At 55.7% G+C, this 14,640-nt stretch overlaps 1 protein-coding gene across 1 annotated transcript; it reads right to left on the bottom strand.

The window, feature by feature from the left end:
- Nucleotides 1-525: 525 nt before the first annotated feature.
- Nucleotides 526-9,296, bottom strand: LOC140404051 (ATP synthase subunit f, mitochondrial-like). The gene is made up of 4 exons (XM_072492408.1): nucleotides 9,198-9,296; nucleotides 3,191-3,298; nucleotides 1,935-2,051; nucleotides 526-666 (listed from the first exon to the last, which is right to left on the bottom strand). The coding sequence occupies exons 1-4, from the start codon at nucleotides 9,211-9,213 to the stop codon at nucleotides 638-640; spliced, it is 270 nt and encodes an 89-aa protein (XP_072348509.1). The 5' UTR covers nucleotides 9,214-9,296; the 3' UTR covers nucleotides 526-637.
- Nucleotides 9,297-14,640: the final 5,344 nt, after the last annotated feature.

Here is a 14,640-nt window from a genome sequence, read left to right as displayed (position 1 = left end):
GTTAGGTGGATTGGCCACTCTTTTGAGGTCCACCAACAAAATAGAAGAAACAACAAACTTAGGGACAAAGCAAGAAAGGGCCACTCCTGTTAGGGACACTGCCCGGACGTAACAAAGCTCAACAGAAACTTAAAAAACATCAGAGTGCAATTAAAGGGGTCAATAAAGCACCCCAACCCCTGCGGTGCCCACTGGGCATGGAAGGCTAGGTGGATTGGCCATACTAAACTGCCCCTTAATGTCCAAAGGTTAGGCTGAGTTGCCAGGATAGGGCTGGGGAGTGGGCCTGCGTAGGGTGCTCTTTCAGAGTGTCCATGAAAACTCAACGGGCCGAATGGCCTCCTTCTGCACCGTGGGAATTTTATGGTTCTATGGAAATGATGGTCACTTTGTTGAATGAACTGGAAAGTGGAATGAGCATGTTGGGCTGGAGGGTGAGTTTCTGCATGGCGAATACTGTATCCAGTACACACTGTACCCGAAAATACTCAGTCCCCAACACCGAGGAGCCAAAAAATAAACACATTGGAGATAGACACTGGTCCTAATTTTATTTTCCATGATTCAACTCAAACAACTCGTTTCTTTAAGATTCCATAATTACAGTGAGCAGAACGATCTGGAATTCAGCAGCAGTTCAGTGATACTTCCTCCAACGCTGGTGCTCTGTGGGGGTGGGGGCAGGAAGAGAAAGACAAAATGATCAAAGGAAAGTTGGCAACAGCCGACTACTATTAGCTACCAACCGATATGAAGTGTGCATCAGTTCCTCATCCTGCAAAAGCGTTTCAATGGCAACTTTCACAACGCAGGGAATCATTTCAAAATATTTTACAGCCAATTCAGTACTTCTCATTTGAAGCTAGATGTTGGGAATTTGAACTCAAGCTCCGAACAACAGCACTGATAACAACCAGATCATGTTTTTATTGATGATAGTGAAGGAGGGATAAATATTGACCCACACTCTGGGAGAACTCCCCCCGCAAACTTGCCATAAACAGGTCCAGGCAACAGGCGACCCGAGGGGGGTCCAACACGACTGTCTGTCCCTTTGCTGCGGCTATATTCGCAGCCGGGTGTCCCTCGAGTGGGAGCACAGTCTGTGTGGAGTCTGCATGTTCTCCCCGTGTCTGCATGGGTTTCCTTCGGCTGCTCCGGTTTCCTCCCACAAGTCCCGAAAGACATGCTGTTAGGTGAATTGGACATTCTGAATTCCCCCTCTGTGCACCCAACAGGCGCCGGAATGTGGCGACGAGGTTTTTTTCCACAATAACTTCATTGCAGTGTTTATGTCAGCCTACTTGTGACAATAAAGATTATGATGATTACAACTCCTGGGCACCTTAGGCTGGCGGCCCATGTGAATGGGAGTGAATTCAGATTAACTCGGGGTCCTTCGCAAGGTGGATCTCAGATCACCAGTCACCACTGTGACTTTCGCAAGTCTTATAATATTCACCTCGCCAAAAGAGGGGGAGCTGCTCCAAGGATGTCGGTAAGGAAACATTCCCCAGCTCCGACGGCCAGAGTTGTGGGAGTGGGGTCTTCAGTGAGCCCGTGATGGTGCCTAATCCAATGCTGGAGTTCGCGCTTCACCGCGGCAAGGCCAGAATCTATTTGCCAGTTCGTCAGTCGCCCCCTTGAGAAAGTGGTGACGAGCCATCTCCTTGCGCCACTGCAGCCCCGGGGGTAACTGACCCATTGCCCTGTCATGGTGAAGGTGCTCCCTCCCGGTGTAGTTTTACTGGACAATGATTTTCTGAACGTTTCTCAGGCGGCGATCGACAAGGAAATACTTTTTCAGAATGTGGACATCATTGGCAAGACAATTAATTGCTCATTCCCTAGTTGCCTGGATAACCACCTGGTGAGCCATTCAAGCCAACAATCTGAATTAATACCACGCCCCACTACCGGCAGACTCCACTTACTTAGATGATCGTACTCCCAGATGTAACTGATAAGAACGTAACCAGCCAGCATCATAGCAACACCACCGATCCCACCTCGCCTCACGTTGATGTACTTGTTGTAATACCGGTTATGGCCTACAGAGGGAACGGGGGGAGGCAAGGTAAAACAGCATGGGCACAAGTTAAAATGCAGTCATTACCAACTCGTCCATAGAGGAGCCTGGCTTTACACAATTTAAATCAGTGAAAATCCCAGGGCTGTTACGCATTATTTGAGTCGGTGAAAAGCTGCACCTAGCAATTAAATTCTCATACAAGTAGCTTCTAACACACCCCATCTTTCTCCCAAAGACTCGTCATTCCGGGGATAACTGACCCATTCTCCTCTCGAGTGTCTATTCAACCTTGAGAGGCATCAAAATGAACCAGAGCCACATGGGCGCTTCCTTTTTTTAAAATTAAGTTTAGAGTACCCAATTCTTTTTACCAATTAAGTGGCAATTTAGCGTGCCCAATCCACCTAGCCTGCACATCTTTGGGTTGTGGGGGCGAAATCCACGCAAACACGGGGAGCATGTATAAACTCCTCACGGACAGTGACCCAGGGCTGAGATCGAACCTGGGACCTCGGTGCCGTGAGGCAGCAGCGCTAACCACTGCGCCACCGTGCTGAACATGGGCGCTTTCATTTCGGGGTCAGTGGACAATGAAGGGCAGAAATATTTACTGTTTTGCATAGCTCCCCATACGTTTACTTCACCCTCCTTAATCCAGGACCACTGACTCCACCCCCACCCCCACCCCCACCCCCCCATCCCCACCCCCACCCCCCCATCCTCCTATAGCTTGCCTTCAGCACAGGCCATTGACACACGAGCACACCTACACAGGCACATGCATTCACTGGAGAAGCATCTTGTTCGTGCCTCCAACAATCTGCACTCTGAATGAGTTAAAATTAGTACTAAAAGTGAGTTAGAATCGACCCCCATTTTGTTGCGATGTTCTACATTTCCTTTGTGATTCCATTTGCATTGATGCAGCGCCCCTTTAAGGGGCGGCCTTTGAATTTATCCCTCAATTTGTTGATTTTAGTTCAATATTTGGTTAACCAAAAGAATCACAACTGGCCCCAATTCAATCACGTGGACGAGTCAAACAATGTGCTGTCCAGGGAAAAGGGGCAAGGGACACAAAGAAAGCAACAAGAATGCCTGTTTCCCCACGACAATTTGGGGCACAATTGTCCGCGGGGAGGGGGTTATCACACTTACCTCGGCGTAAAGACGCTAGAATGCCGTTGGGAGTGAAATCTCGCCCAGTGATCCATCGGGACAGCTCCCCCAGCTTCACGTCCATTAGACGCTTCTCCACGATTGGAACTGCGGCCATGGAAACAAAAGGTCAAACGGGGTCAACGGGGGGGGGGGGGGAGAAAGAGAGATCATCAGACAATAATTGGTTACAGTAGGCGAAATGCAAAGATCAGCCTGGTTCGGTTGGGTGGCCGGATCATGAAGATTTCTGGGTATAAGTCCGGCTCCACAGACCGCAGCAGATGTAAGGTACTTTTTAAAATTTACCCCGTCCACAACCACACACAAACCCCTTCCATAACCAGTCCAAAATCTCTGCCCCATCCAGAACCATTTAACATCCCCTGAAGAATTAATCTCCATAGAATCCCTACAGTGCAGAAGGAGGTTATTTATCCCATCCAGCTTGCACCGACCCTCTGAAAGAGCGACCCTACCTAGACCCACTCCCCTGCCCTATCCCCAGAACCCCACCTAACCTAACCTTTTGGACACTGAGGGGTAATTCAAGCCTGGCCAATCCACCTAACCTGCACATCTTTGGGCTGTGGGAGGAAGCCGGAGCACCCGGAGGAAACCCACGCAGACAACGGGGAGGATGTGCAGACTCCGCAACGTCACCCGACACCCGAATCGAACCCGGGTCCCCACAGTGATGCAGCAGTGCTAACCATCGTGCCATCCCCCACATCAGTTTTATTTAGTCTTCTCCTAAACATATTAACCCTCTCAGCACCAATTCCTGATGCAAAGATTTGAGTGCCCACTTAGAACTTTGGAATCTTTTTCATTTGAACTTTGCCACCAAGGCAATGATTTTCACAGTAACTTCACTGCTGTGTTAATGCAAGCTTACTGGTGACAATAATAAAGATTATAAACACCATGCCCACAATTACCCACAAATCAACTCCTTTTCCTCATTGATAACATAGGAGCACAAATGTTGTGTCTTCTTCTGCCTGGTGAAGATTCTGCCAACACACTCGAATCCCTAACAGGGCAGTGGCTCACACCTCCATTTGGCAAGTTAGGCTACACCCTGGCCCACCTCCCACTGGATCAGCCCAGTCCCTGGCTCTCTCGCTCTGGGATAGGCTGCATCCTGACTCTGGCCCTCACAGACTGGCTCACAGCCCCTCCGCTCCGAGGTCGATTCTTCCCCAGATTGACTCTGAACCAGGAAAGGAATACCAGCTCTCAACCCATCGCTCTCCAGCTTAGATTGCCCTGGCACACTCAGAACTCTAACAGACAAATTCCCCTTCTACCTAGAACACTGCCCGCACCAGCAGTGTCGGGGGTCGGGGGGGGGGGGGGGGGGTCGGTTAGCCAGCTGGCTAGGCAGCTGGTTCGTGATGCAGAGCAACGGCAACAGCGAGAGTCCAACTCCCGTACCGGCTGAGCTGGGTACCTAGCTGGGCCTTCTCAACCAGGCCCCTCTTCTGAGGTGTGGTGACCCTCAGGATAAATCACCAGCAGTCAGCTCTTTCTCTCTCAGGAGAGAGCAGCCTGTGGTCCTCGGAGACCGTGGAGACTTTCACACCAGGAGTCTTGGCTGATTCTCCGAAAGATTATCTCCAGTTCCCAACACCCCTCTCTGATAGGCACCCTCCTCAGTCCCCAGCCCAGTCACCAGCTGCTCCATCTTATGCTCCCCACCCTCCCCCCCCACCACCGTTCAGTTAACTCCACCTCAGTCCTTTCCTCTCTCAGGTACATCCCACCCCAGTTTGGTTCACACTGTCCCAGCGCCCCCCGCCCCGTCACTCTGGGGTCATGTCCACTCCCCCTCGATGGGGTCATGCCCACCACCCCTCTCTGGGGTCATGCCCCCCCCCCCTCTCTCTGGGGTCATGCCCCCCCCCCTCTCTCTGGGGTCATGACCCCCCCCCCTCTCTCTGGGGTCATGCCCCCCCCCTCTCTCTGGGGTCATGCCGCCCCCCCCCCTCTCTCTGGGGTCATGCCGCCCCCCCTCTCTCTGGGGTCATGCCGCCCCCCCCCCCTCTCTGGGGTCATGCCGACCCCCCCCCTCTCTCTGGGGTCATGCCGCCCCCCCCCCCTCTCTCTGGGGTCATGCCGCCCCCCCCTCTCTCTGGGATCATGCCTATCCCCAAGCCCACCCCGGGTCATGCATACCCCCGACCCCCCCCCCCCAGATCATGCCTACCCCCAGAACCCCCCCGGGCCATGCCTACCCCCGCGCACCACCCCCCAGGTCACGCCTAACCCCGACCCCCAGGTCACGCCTAACCCCGACCCCCAGGTCACGCCTAACCCCGACCCCCAGGTCATGCCCACCCCCAACCCCCCCGGGTCATGCCTAGCCCCAACCCCCCCCCCGGGTCATGCCTACCCCCAACCCCAAACCCCCCCGGGTCATGCCTACCCCCGACCCCAACCCCCCCCCCCGGTCATGCCTAACCCATCCCCCCTCCGGGTCATGCCTAACCCCGACCACCACCCCCATCCCGGGTCATGCCTACCCCCGACCACAACCCCCCCCCCCCGGGTCATGCCTACCCCCGACCCCAAACCCCCCCCGGGTTATGCCTACCCCCGACCCCCCCGGGTCATGCCTACCCCCGACCCCAACCCCCCCCCCGGGTTATGCCTACCCCCGACCCCAAACCCCCCCGGGTCATGCCTACCCCCGACCCCAACCCCCCCCCCCCCCCCCCCCGGTCATGCCTAACCCATCCCCCCTCCGGGTCATGCCTACCCCCGACCACAACCCCCCCCCCCCCGGGTCATGCCTACCCCCGACCCCAAACCCCCCCGGGTCATGCCTACCCCCGACCCCAAACCCCCCCGGGTCATGCCTACCCCCGACCCCAAACCCCCCCGGGTCATGCCTACCCCCGACCCCCGGGTCATGCCTACCCCCGACCCCAAACACCCCCCCCCCGGGTCATGCCTAACCCATCCCCCCCTCCGGGTCATGCCTAACCCCGACCACCACCCCCATCCCGGGTCATGCCTACCCCCAACCCCCCCCCCCGGGTCATGCCTACCCCCAACCCCCCCCCCCCCGGGTCATGCCTACCCCCAACCCCCCCCCCCCCGGGTCATGCCTACCCCCGACCCCAACCCCCCCCCCGGGTTATGCCTACCCCCGACCCCAAACCCCCCCGGGTCATGCCTACCCCCGGCCCCAAACACCCCCCCTCCCCAGGTCATGCCTACCCCCGACCCCAACCCCCCCCCCGGGTCATGCCTAACCCATCCCCCCTCCGGGTCATGCCTAACCCCGACCACCACCCCCATCCCGGGTCATGCCTACCCCCGACCACAACCCCCCCCCCCCCCCGGGTCATGCCTACCCCCGACCCCAAACCCCCCCGGGTCATGCCTACCCCCGACCCCAAAGCCCCCCGGGTCATGCCTACCCCCGACCCCAAACCCCCCCGGGTCATGCCTACCCCCGACCCCAAGCACCCCCCCTCCCCAGGTCATGCCTACCCCCGACCCCAACCCCCCCCCCCGGGTCATGCCTAACCCATCCCCCCCTCCGGGTCATGCCTAACCCCGACCACCACCCCCATCCCGGGTCATGCCTACCCCCGACCACAACCCCACCCCCCCCCCCCGGGTCATGCCTACCCCCGACCCCAAACCCCCCCGGGTCATGCCTACCCCCGACCCCAAACCCCCCCGGGTCATGCATACCCCCGACCCCCCCCCCCCCAGATCATGCCTACCCCCAGAACCCCCCCGGGCCACGCCTACCCCCGCGCACCACCCCCCAGGTCACGCCTAACCCCGACCCCCAGGTCACGCCTAACCCCGACCCCCAGGTCACGCCTAACCCCGACCCCCGGGTCATGCCCACCCCCAACCCCCCCGGGTCATGCCTACCCCCAACCCCCCCCCCCGGGTCATGCCTACCCCCAACCCCCCCCCCCGGGTCATGCCTACCCCCAACCCCCCCCCCGGGTCATGCCTACCCCCGACCCCAAACCCCCCCCGGGTTATGCCTACCCCCGACCCCCCCCCGGGTCATGCCTACCCCCGACCCCAACCCCCCCCCGGGTTATGCCTACCCCCGACCCCAAACCCCCCCCGGGTCATGCCTACCCCCGACCCCAACCCCCCCCCCACCCCGGTCATGCCTAACCCATCCCCCCTCCGGGTCATGCCTAACCCCGACCACCACCCCCATCCCGGGTCATGCCTACCCCCGACCACAACCCCCCCCCCCCGGGTCATGCCTACCACCGACCCCAAACCCTTCCGGGTCATGCCTACCCCCGACCCCAAACCCCCCCGGGTCATGCCTACCCCCGACCCCAAACCCCCCCGGGTCATGCCTACCCCCGACCCCCGGGTCATGCCTACCCCCGACCCCAAACACCCCCCCTCCCCAGGTCATGCCTAACCCCGACCCCAACCCCCCCCCCCCGGGTCATGCCTAACCCATCCCCCCCTCCGGGTCATGCCTAACCCCGACCACCACCCCCATCCCGGGTCATGCCTAACCCCGACCACAACCCCACCCCCCCCCCCCGGGTCATGCCTACCCCCGACCCCAAACCCCCCCGGGTCATGCCTACCCCCGACCCCAAACCCCCCCGGGTCATGCCTACCCCCGACCCCAAACCCCCCCGGGTCATGCCTACCCCCGACCCCCACCCCCGGGTCATGCCTACCCCCGACCCCAAACACCCCCCTCCCCAGGTCATGCCTACCCCCGACCCCAACCCCCCCCCCCCGGGTCATGCCTAACCCATCCCCCCTCCGGGTCATGCCTAACCCCGACCACCACCCCCATCCCGGGTCATGCCTACCCCCGACCCCAAACCCCCCTCTCTCTGGGGTCATGCCGCCCCCCCCCTCTCTCTGGGATCATGCCTATCCCCAAGCCCCCCCCCGGGTCATGCATACCCCCGACCCCCCCCCCAGATCATGCCTACCCCCAGAACCCCCCCGGGCCACGCCTACCCCCGCGCACCACCCCCCAGGTCACGCCTAACCCCGGCCCCCAGGTCACGCCTAACCCCGACCCCCAGGTCACGCCTAACCCCGACCCCCGGGTCATGCCCACCCCCAACACCCCCGGGTCATGCCTACCCCCAACCCCCCCCCCGGGTCATGCCTACCCCCAACCCCCCCCCCCGGGTCATGCCTACCCCCAACCCCCCCCCCCCCCCGGGTCATGCCTACCCCCGACCCCAACCCCGGGTTATGCCTACCCCCGACCCCAAACCCCCCCGGGTCATGCCTACCCGCGGCCCCAAACACCCCCCCTCCCCAGGTCATGCCTACCCCCGACCCCAACCCCCCCCCCCCGGGTCATGCCTAACCCATCCCCCCTCCGGGTCATGCCTAACCCCGACCACCACCCCCATCCCGGGTCATGCCTACCCCCGACCACAACCCCCCCCCCCCCCCCCCGGGTCATGCCTACCCCCGACCCCAAACCCCCCCGGGTCATGCCTACCCCCGACCCCAAACCCCCCCGGGTCATGCCTACCCCCGACCCCAAACCCCCCCGGGTCATGCCTACCCCCGACCCCAAGCACCCCCCCTCCCCAGGTCATGCCTACCCCCGACCCCAACCCCCCCCCCCCCCCCCCGGGTCATGCCTAACCCATCCCCCCCTCCGGGTCATGCCTACCCCCGACCCCAACCCCCCCCGGGTCATGCCTACCCCCGACCCCAAACCCCCCCGGGTCATGCCTACCCCCGACCCCAAACCCCCCCGGGTCATGCCTACCCCCGACCCCCGGGTCATGCCTACACGCGACCCCCCCCCCGTCTCCCGCCCTCCCAGAGTGAGCTCTATCCGGCTCAGGGTGACCTTGCCCTGAGGGAGCCTCCATCTCGCTGAGCCTGTCCCCAGTCTCGTTTCCTGGATACACTGTATCCCCGCACTGCCTACATTGTATTCCCCGCGCACTGGCTACACTGTATCTCAGCGCTGGTTACACTCTCTGGATAGTGTATCCCGGCACTGCCTCCTCACCCGGCCTGTCCGCCATCTTCAGCAGCGCCTGCGTCAGCTGATTGACAGCCCGCTCCTCCAATAGCAGGTCAGTCTTTAGGGAGGCGGGCGCTATAGCTGACCAATAAGCAGCCAGGCTCACCCTCCTGCAGGCCCTGGCCAGGTTTCCCCTCAGAGGCAGTTCCTGCAGCTGCTGCTGGTTGGTTGGTGTTGTTGTTGTTGGTGGTGGTGGTTTTTCCAGTTTTATTTTAATTTTTCTCTAATGGCCAGGATCTCAGAAAGGCTAATTTCCTCAGTTAAAGCAGCTCACAAAAAGGGCAAATACATGCATTGCAATAGCGCCTTTCACAGCCTCAGGCCTGTGCAGCCAGTTGGATAGATTTTGAATTGTAACACAGCAAGATCCCAGAAACAGGGACCCGACAACCTGTTGTTAGATGGACGATGATTGGCCCAGGACACCCACTCTTCCTCTAAATAGTAGCCCAGGGATATTTTGCACAATTCACGCCCAGCCAAGAACGCAGGAAATCCTGGCTTCGATATGCGGAAGCGGGAGGTCGGTGATCAGTGAAGCAACGCAGAGGCGAATTGAGGCAGCAAGCGAGGTTTTTGAGGCGCGTAATGAAGATATCTTCAAACCATAGAATCCTTACAGTGCAGAAGGAGGTCACTCGGCCCATCGAGTGCGCCGACCCTGTGAAAGAGCACCCTAACCTAGGCCCTCTCCCCTGCCCTATCCTAACCTGCACATCTTTGGACTGTGGGAGGAAACTGGAGCACCCGGAGCAAACCCACGCAGACACGGGGAGGATGTGCAGACTCCGCACAGTCACCCGAGGTCGGAACTGAACCCGGGTCCTTGGCGCTGTGAGGCAGCAGTGCTAACCACCCTGTAACCCCCCTTCCCCCACAAGTCCAATGAAGAGAGACGCTGCTTTAATCTGACGGCACAATGGAACTATGCTGACCAAGGTCGGGAAGAGGCCAATGGAATTTCTTGGGGATGTAATAAATAATCTGGACGGGATTCTCCAGCCTCCCAGCCACGTACCTCCCGGTGGAAGCCCGCGCGCCTCCGCTGGCGGAGGGACTTTCTGCTGCTACTGCTGTCCACGGGAATTCCCATTGAAGCCACCTAACATCGCCGGGAAACCCGCAGGCGGGGATGGAATGCCGGCTCAACCAGAGAATCCCGCTGCCAGCGAACAGCCGGTGGATTCCGGCCCAGATTTAGAAAGCCTTGACGCTGATGGCAAAAATTGGCAGTAAAAGCGATCAAGGTAGACAAAGACCGACCTTTATAAATGGCCTCACAAACTGAACCGAATGTATCGCCTCCAGAGCATGATCAACATGAAATTTCATGGTCGCTAACACCCTCACCATTCAGAGAGCAAGCTATTCAGTATTATGTAACGAAGAAGAGTTGATAAATAGTCTTGTCGTTAAGGATCCTCTTGGAAGGAGTGATCACAACATGCTAGAATTTCAAATTCAGTTGAGCGAGAAAAGACCGAGTGCCGTACTAGAGTTTTAGCATTGGGCAGAGGTAATTATACAGGCCTGGGGAAAGAGTTGACCTAAGTAGACTAGGCACATATAATTGAGGGTAGAACGGATGAGGAACAATGGCAGATGTTCAGGGAGATATTAAAGTATATTCCTGAGAGGAAGATTAATTGCAAAAGGGAGAAAAATGTCCCATGGCTAAACAAGGAAGTCAAAGAGGCCATAAAGGCAAAAATTAGGACATACCATACTGCAAATGCTAACGGTAAACTGGAGGATTGGGAGAACTTTGAGATTCAGCAAAAGGCTACTAAAGATAAAATCAAAAGAGCTAAGATTAATTACGAAAGGAAACTAGCAGAAAACATAAACACTGATACCAAAAGCTTCTATCAGTATATAAAGAGGAAGAGAACAGCTAAAGTAAGTGTTGACCCTTTAGAGGACGTTACTGGCGAGGTAATAATGGGGAACACAGAGATGGCCGAGGCACTGAACCAATATTTTGCCTCTGTCTTCACGGTAGAAGATAATAAAACATTTCCAAAAACTACTATTAATTCAAAGAAACTTGGTGTATGTTATGGGCCAGGGTTTAGAGAACCCCAAAGTGTATCATGGAGTTCAAACCCACAACTTTTAATAGATTGTGGTTATGGGGAGCACACGGCCCACTCTACAGGTGTGGGACAGCAGAAATGGAAAAGTATTTTTTAAAGCAAAACAATGTTTATTCTATGAACTCAAGTTAACCTTTTTAAAACATAGTGAACATCTTAGCAACCATTAATTCAAATAGAACCCGCAAAGACTGCAACACTAAGTAATCCTTTAAGCTTTCCTTTTAACATCTATACGACTTAAAACATCTTTTACCAGAAGCCCATCAGGTTAAAGTCACTACTGTTGTTAGTTTTAAATCACCAGGGTCTGGAGGCGGCATAGGGGGGAAGTTAGGGCCTCGGCGTGGACCCCATTACGGGGGAACCACCGGTTCACCCCAGGAAGAACAGGTGGAGGGTTTTTGGGGTGGCACAGGGCAGGGATACGAAAGTTGGGGGACCTGTTTGTGGACGGGAAGTTCGCGAGCTTGGGTGAGCTGGAGGAGAAGTACGGGCTCCCCCCCGGGGAACACCTTCAGGTACTTACAGGTAAGGGCGTTTGCCAGACGGCAGGTGGTGGATTTCCCACGGCTACTGCCACACACAGTACAGGACAGGGTGCTCTCAGGGGGGTGGGTGGGAGTGGGGAAGATCTTGGAAACTTACCAGGTGATGCAGGAGGAGGAGGAGGCCTCGGTGGTGGAGTTGAAAGGTAAGTGGGAGGAGGAGTTGGGAAAGGAGATCGAAGAGGGGATGTGGGCAGATGCCCTAGGGAGGGTGAACTCTTCCTCTTCGTGCGCGAGGCTCAGCCTCATACAGTTTAAGGTGCTGCACAGGGCACACATGACCGGGACAAGGATGAGCAGGTTCTTTGGGGGTGAGGACAGGTGTGTTAGGTGCTCAGGGAGCCCAGCACATCACACCCATATGTTCTGGGCATGCCCAGCGCTGGAGGAATTTTGGAAGGGCGTAGCGAGGCCGGTGTCGAGAGTGGTCGGATCCAGGGTCAAACCGGGCTGGGGGCTCGCAATATTTGGGGTGGCAGAGGAACCGGGAGTGCAGGAGGCGAAAGAGGCTGGAATTCTGGCCTTTGCGTCCCTGGTAGCCCGGCGAAGGATTCTCCTTCAGTGGAAAGATACGAGGCCCCCAAGCGTGGAATCCTGGATCAGCGATATGGCAGGGTTCATTAAATTGGAGAGGGTGAAATTCGCCTTGAGAGGGTCGGTACAAGGGTTCTTTAGGCGGTGGCAACCGTTCTTAGACTTCATGGCAGAACGCTAGACATTGGTCAATGGCAGCAGCAGCTCGGGAGGTGGGGGGGGTTTACTTTATTTTTGTTTATGTTATTTACACTGGAAGGGTCTGAGGGGGTGTATACACCTGTTGTCTTAAGTCGGGGTGTTAATGTTAATTTATTATTTAGGCACGGGGGAGAGGGGTTTGGGGGGTTGCTTTTTTAGATTGTGTTTTGTACTTAACCCTGTTGGGTTCTTTTTTCTTTCTCATTTTGTTATTGATATTTTATGAAAACCTTTAATAAAAATTATTTTAAATCACCAAGGTCGATTTACAGTCTTTAGATTACAGAGAGAGATTCATACGCCTTCTGGCTGTGACTGCAGCTATCCAGCTCTGAAAATGAAACTAAAACACACCCTGCAACAAACGGCCTAAAATGAAAGTAAAAAGCTGACAGACAGCCCAGCTCCACCCACTTCTGACATCACTGCTAATACCCATTTTTTATAGGTACATTTCTTAAACACCCATTTTATAAACACCCATTTCTTAAAGGTACTCTCACATGACAATGCAATAGCCATCACGAGGGAGATGGTATTGAATAAACTGATAGGATTAAAGGCAGATAGGTCTCCGGGACCCGATGGCTTGCACCCTAGGTTATTAAGGGAGGCGGCGGCAGAGATAGCGGATGCATTGGTTATGATATTTCAGAATTACCTCGATTCTGGAAAGGTCCCAGTGAATTCGAAACAAGCTAATGTGATGCCTCTATTCAAAAAGGGAGAGAGGCAAAAAGTAGGAAACTATAGACCGGTCAGCTTGATCTCTGTGGTGGGGAAGTTGCTGGAATCACTCATAAAGGAGGAGATGACTGAACATTTGGAAAGACAAAGTTCAGTCCACCATTGTCAGCATGGTTTTATGAAGGGTAAGCCATGCTTGACAAAGTTGCTTGAGTTCCTTGGGGACGTAACCAGCAAGGTGGATAAGGGGAACCTGTGGATGTGGTATGTCTAGACTTCCAGAAGGTGTGTGAAAAGGTGCCGCATAAAAGACTGATCCAGAAGGTGGAGTCGCAGGGGATTGGGGGTAGAGTACTAGATTGGATTGAGGATTGACTGACTGACAGAAAGCAAAGGGTCGAGTTAAATGGGTCCTTCTCTAGCTGGTGAACTGTAACGAGCGGGGTGCCGTAGGGTCAGTCCTCGGACCTCACTGTTTACAATCTATATAAATGGTCCGCAAGCAGGGACAGAGTGTGACATAGTAAAATTTGCGGATGATACTAACATAGGTGGGAAAGCAGGCAGTGAAGAGGAGATAAAGATTTTACAGACAGATATAGACGGGCTAGGAGATTAGGCCAAAATTTGGAAGATGGAGTTTAATGTGGATAAGTGTGGAATTTTGGCCAAAAAAATAGTAAGGCGAATTATTATCGAAATGGAAAACAGATTCAAGATGCATCTGGGCAGAGGGATCTGGGAGTCTTTGTTCATGAATCGCAGAAAGTCGGTATGCAGGTACAGCATGTAATTAAAATGGAAAATGGAATGTTAGCTTTTATTGCAAAAGGACTGGAGTATAAATGTAGAGAAGTGTTGTTGCAATTGTATAGGGTGTTGGTAAGACCACATCTGGAGTATTGTGTCCAGTTTTGGTCTCCTTATTTGAGGAAGGATGTGGTGGCACCGGAGATGTTCAGAGGAGGTTCACCAGATTGATTCCGGGGATGAAAGGGTTGACTTGGAGGAGAGATTAAACAGTTTGGGCTCATACTCGCTGGAGTTTAGAAGGTTGAGAGGGGATCTGATCGAGGTGTATAAAATACTAAAAGCGATTGATAAAGGAAACAAAGACCAAATGTTCCTCCTTGTGGTGCAATCTAGACCGAGAGGTCACAGATATAGGTTGCGAGGTGGTCGATTTAGAACTGAGATGAGGAGGAACTACTTCTCGCAGAGGGTGGTGTATTTGTGGGACTCGCTGCCCCCACAGTGCGGTGGAATCGGAGTCATTAAATGCTTTCAAGAAGGAGATAGATATATTTCTGATTTTAAAAATGGGTTAAAGGGATATGGGGAACAGACAGGGAGGTGGATTTG

The sequence above is a fragment of the Scyliorhinus torazame genome, chromosome 29, assembly GCF_047496885.1.
Source record: "Scyliorhinus torazame isolate Kashiwa2021f chromosome 29, sScyTor2.1, whole genome shotgun sequence".
In the NCBI taxonomy this organism is placed as follows: domain Eukaryota; kingdom Metazoa; phylum Chordata; class Chondrichthyes; order Carcharhiniformes; family Scyliorhinidae; genus Scyliorhinus; species Scyliorhinus torazame.
Note: the sequence above shows the minus strand (reverse complement) of the source record. Positions and strands in the feature narration are given on the sequence as shown.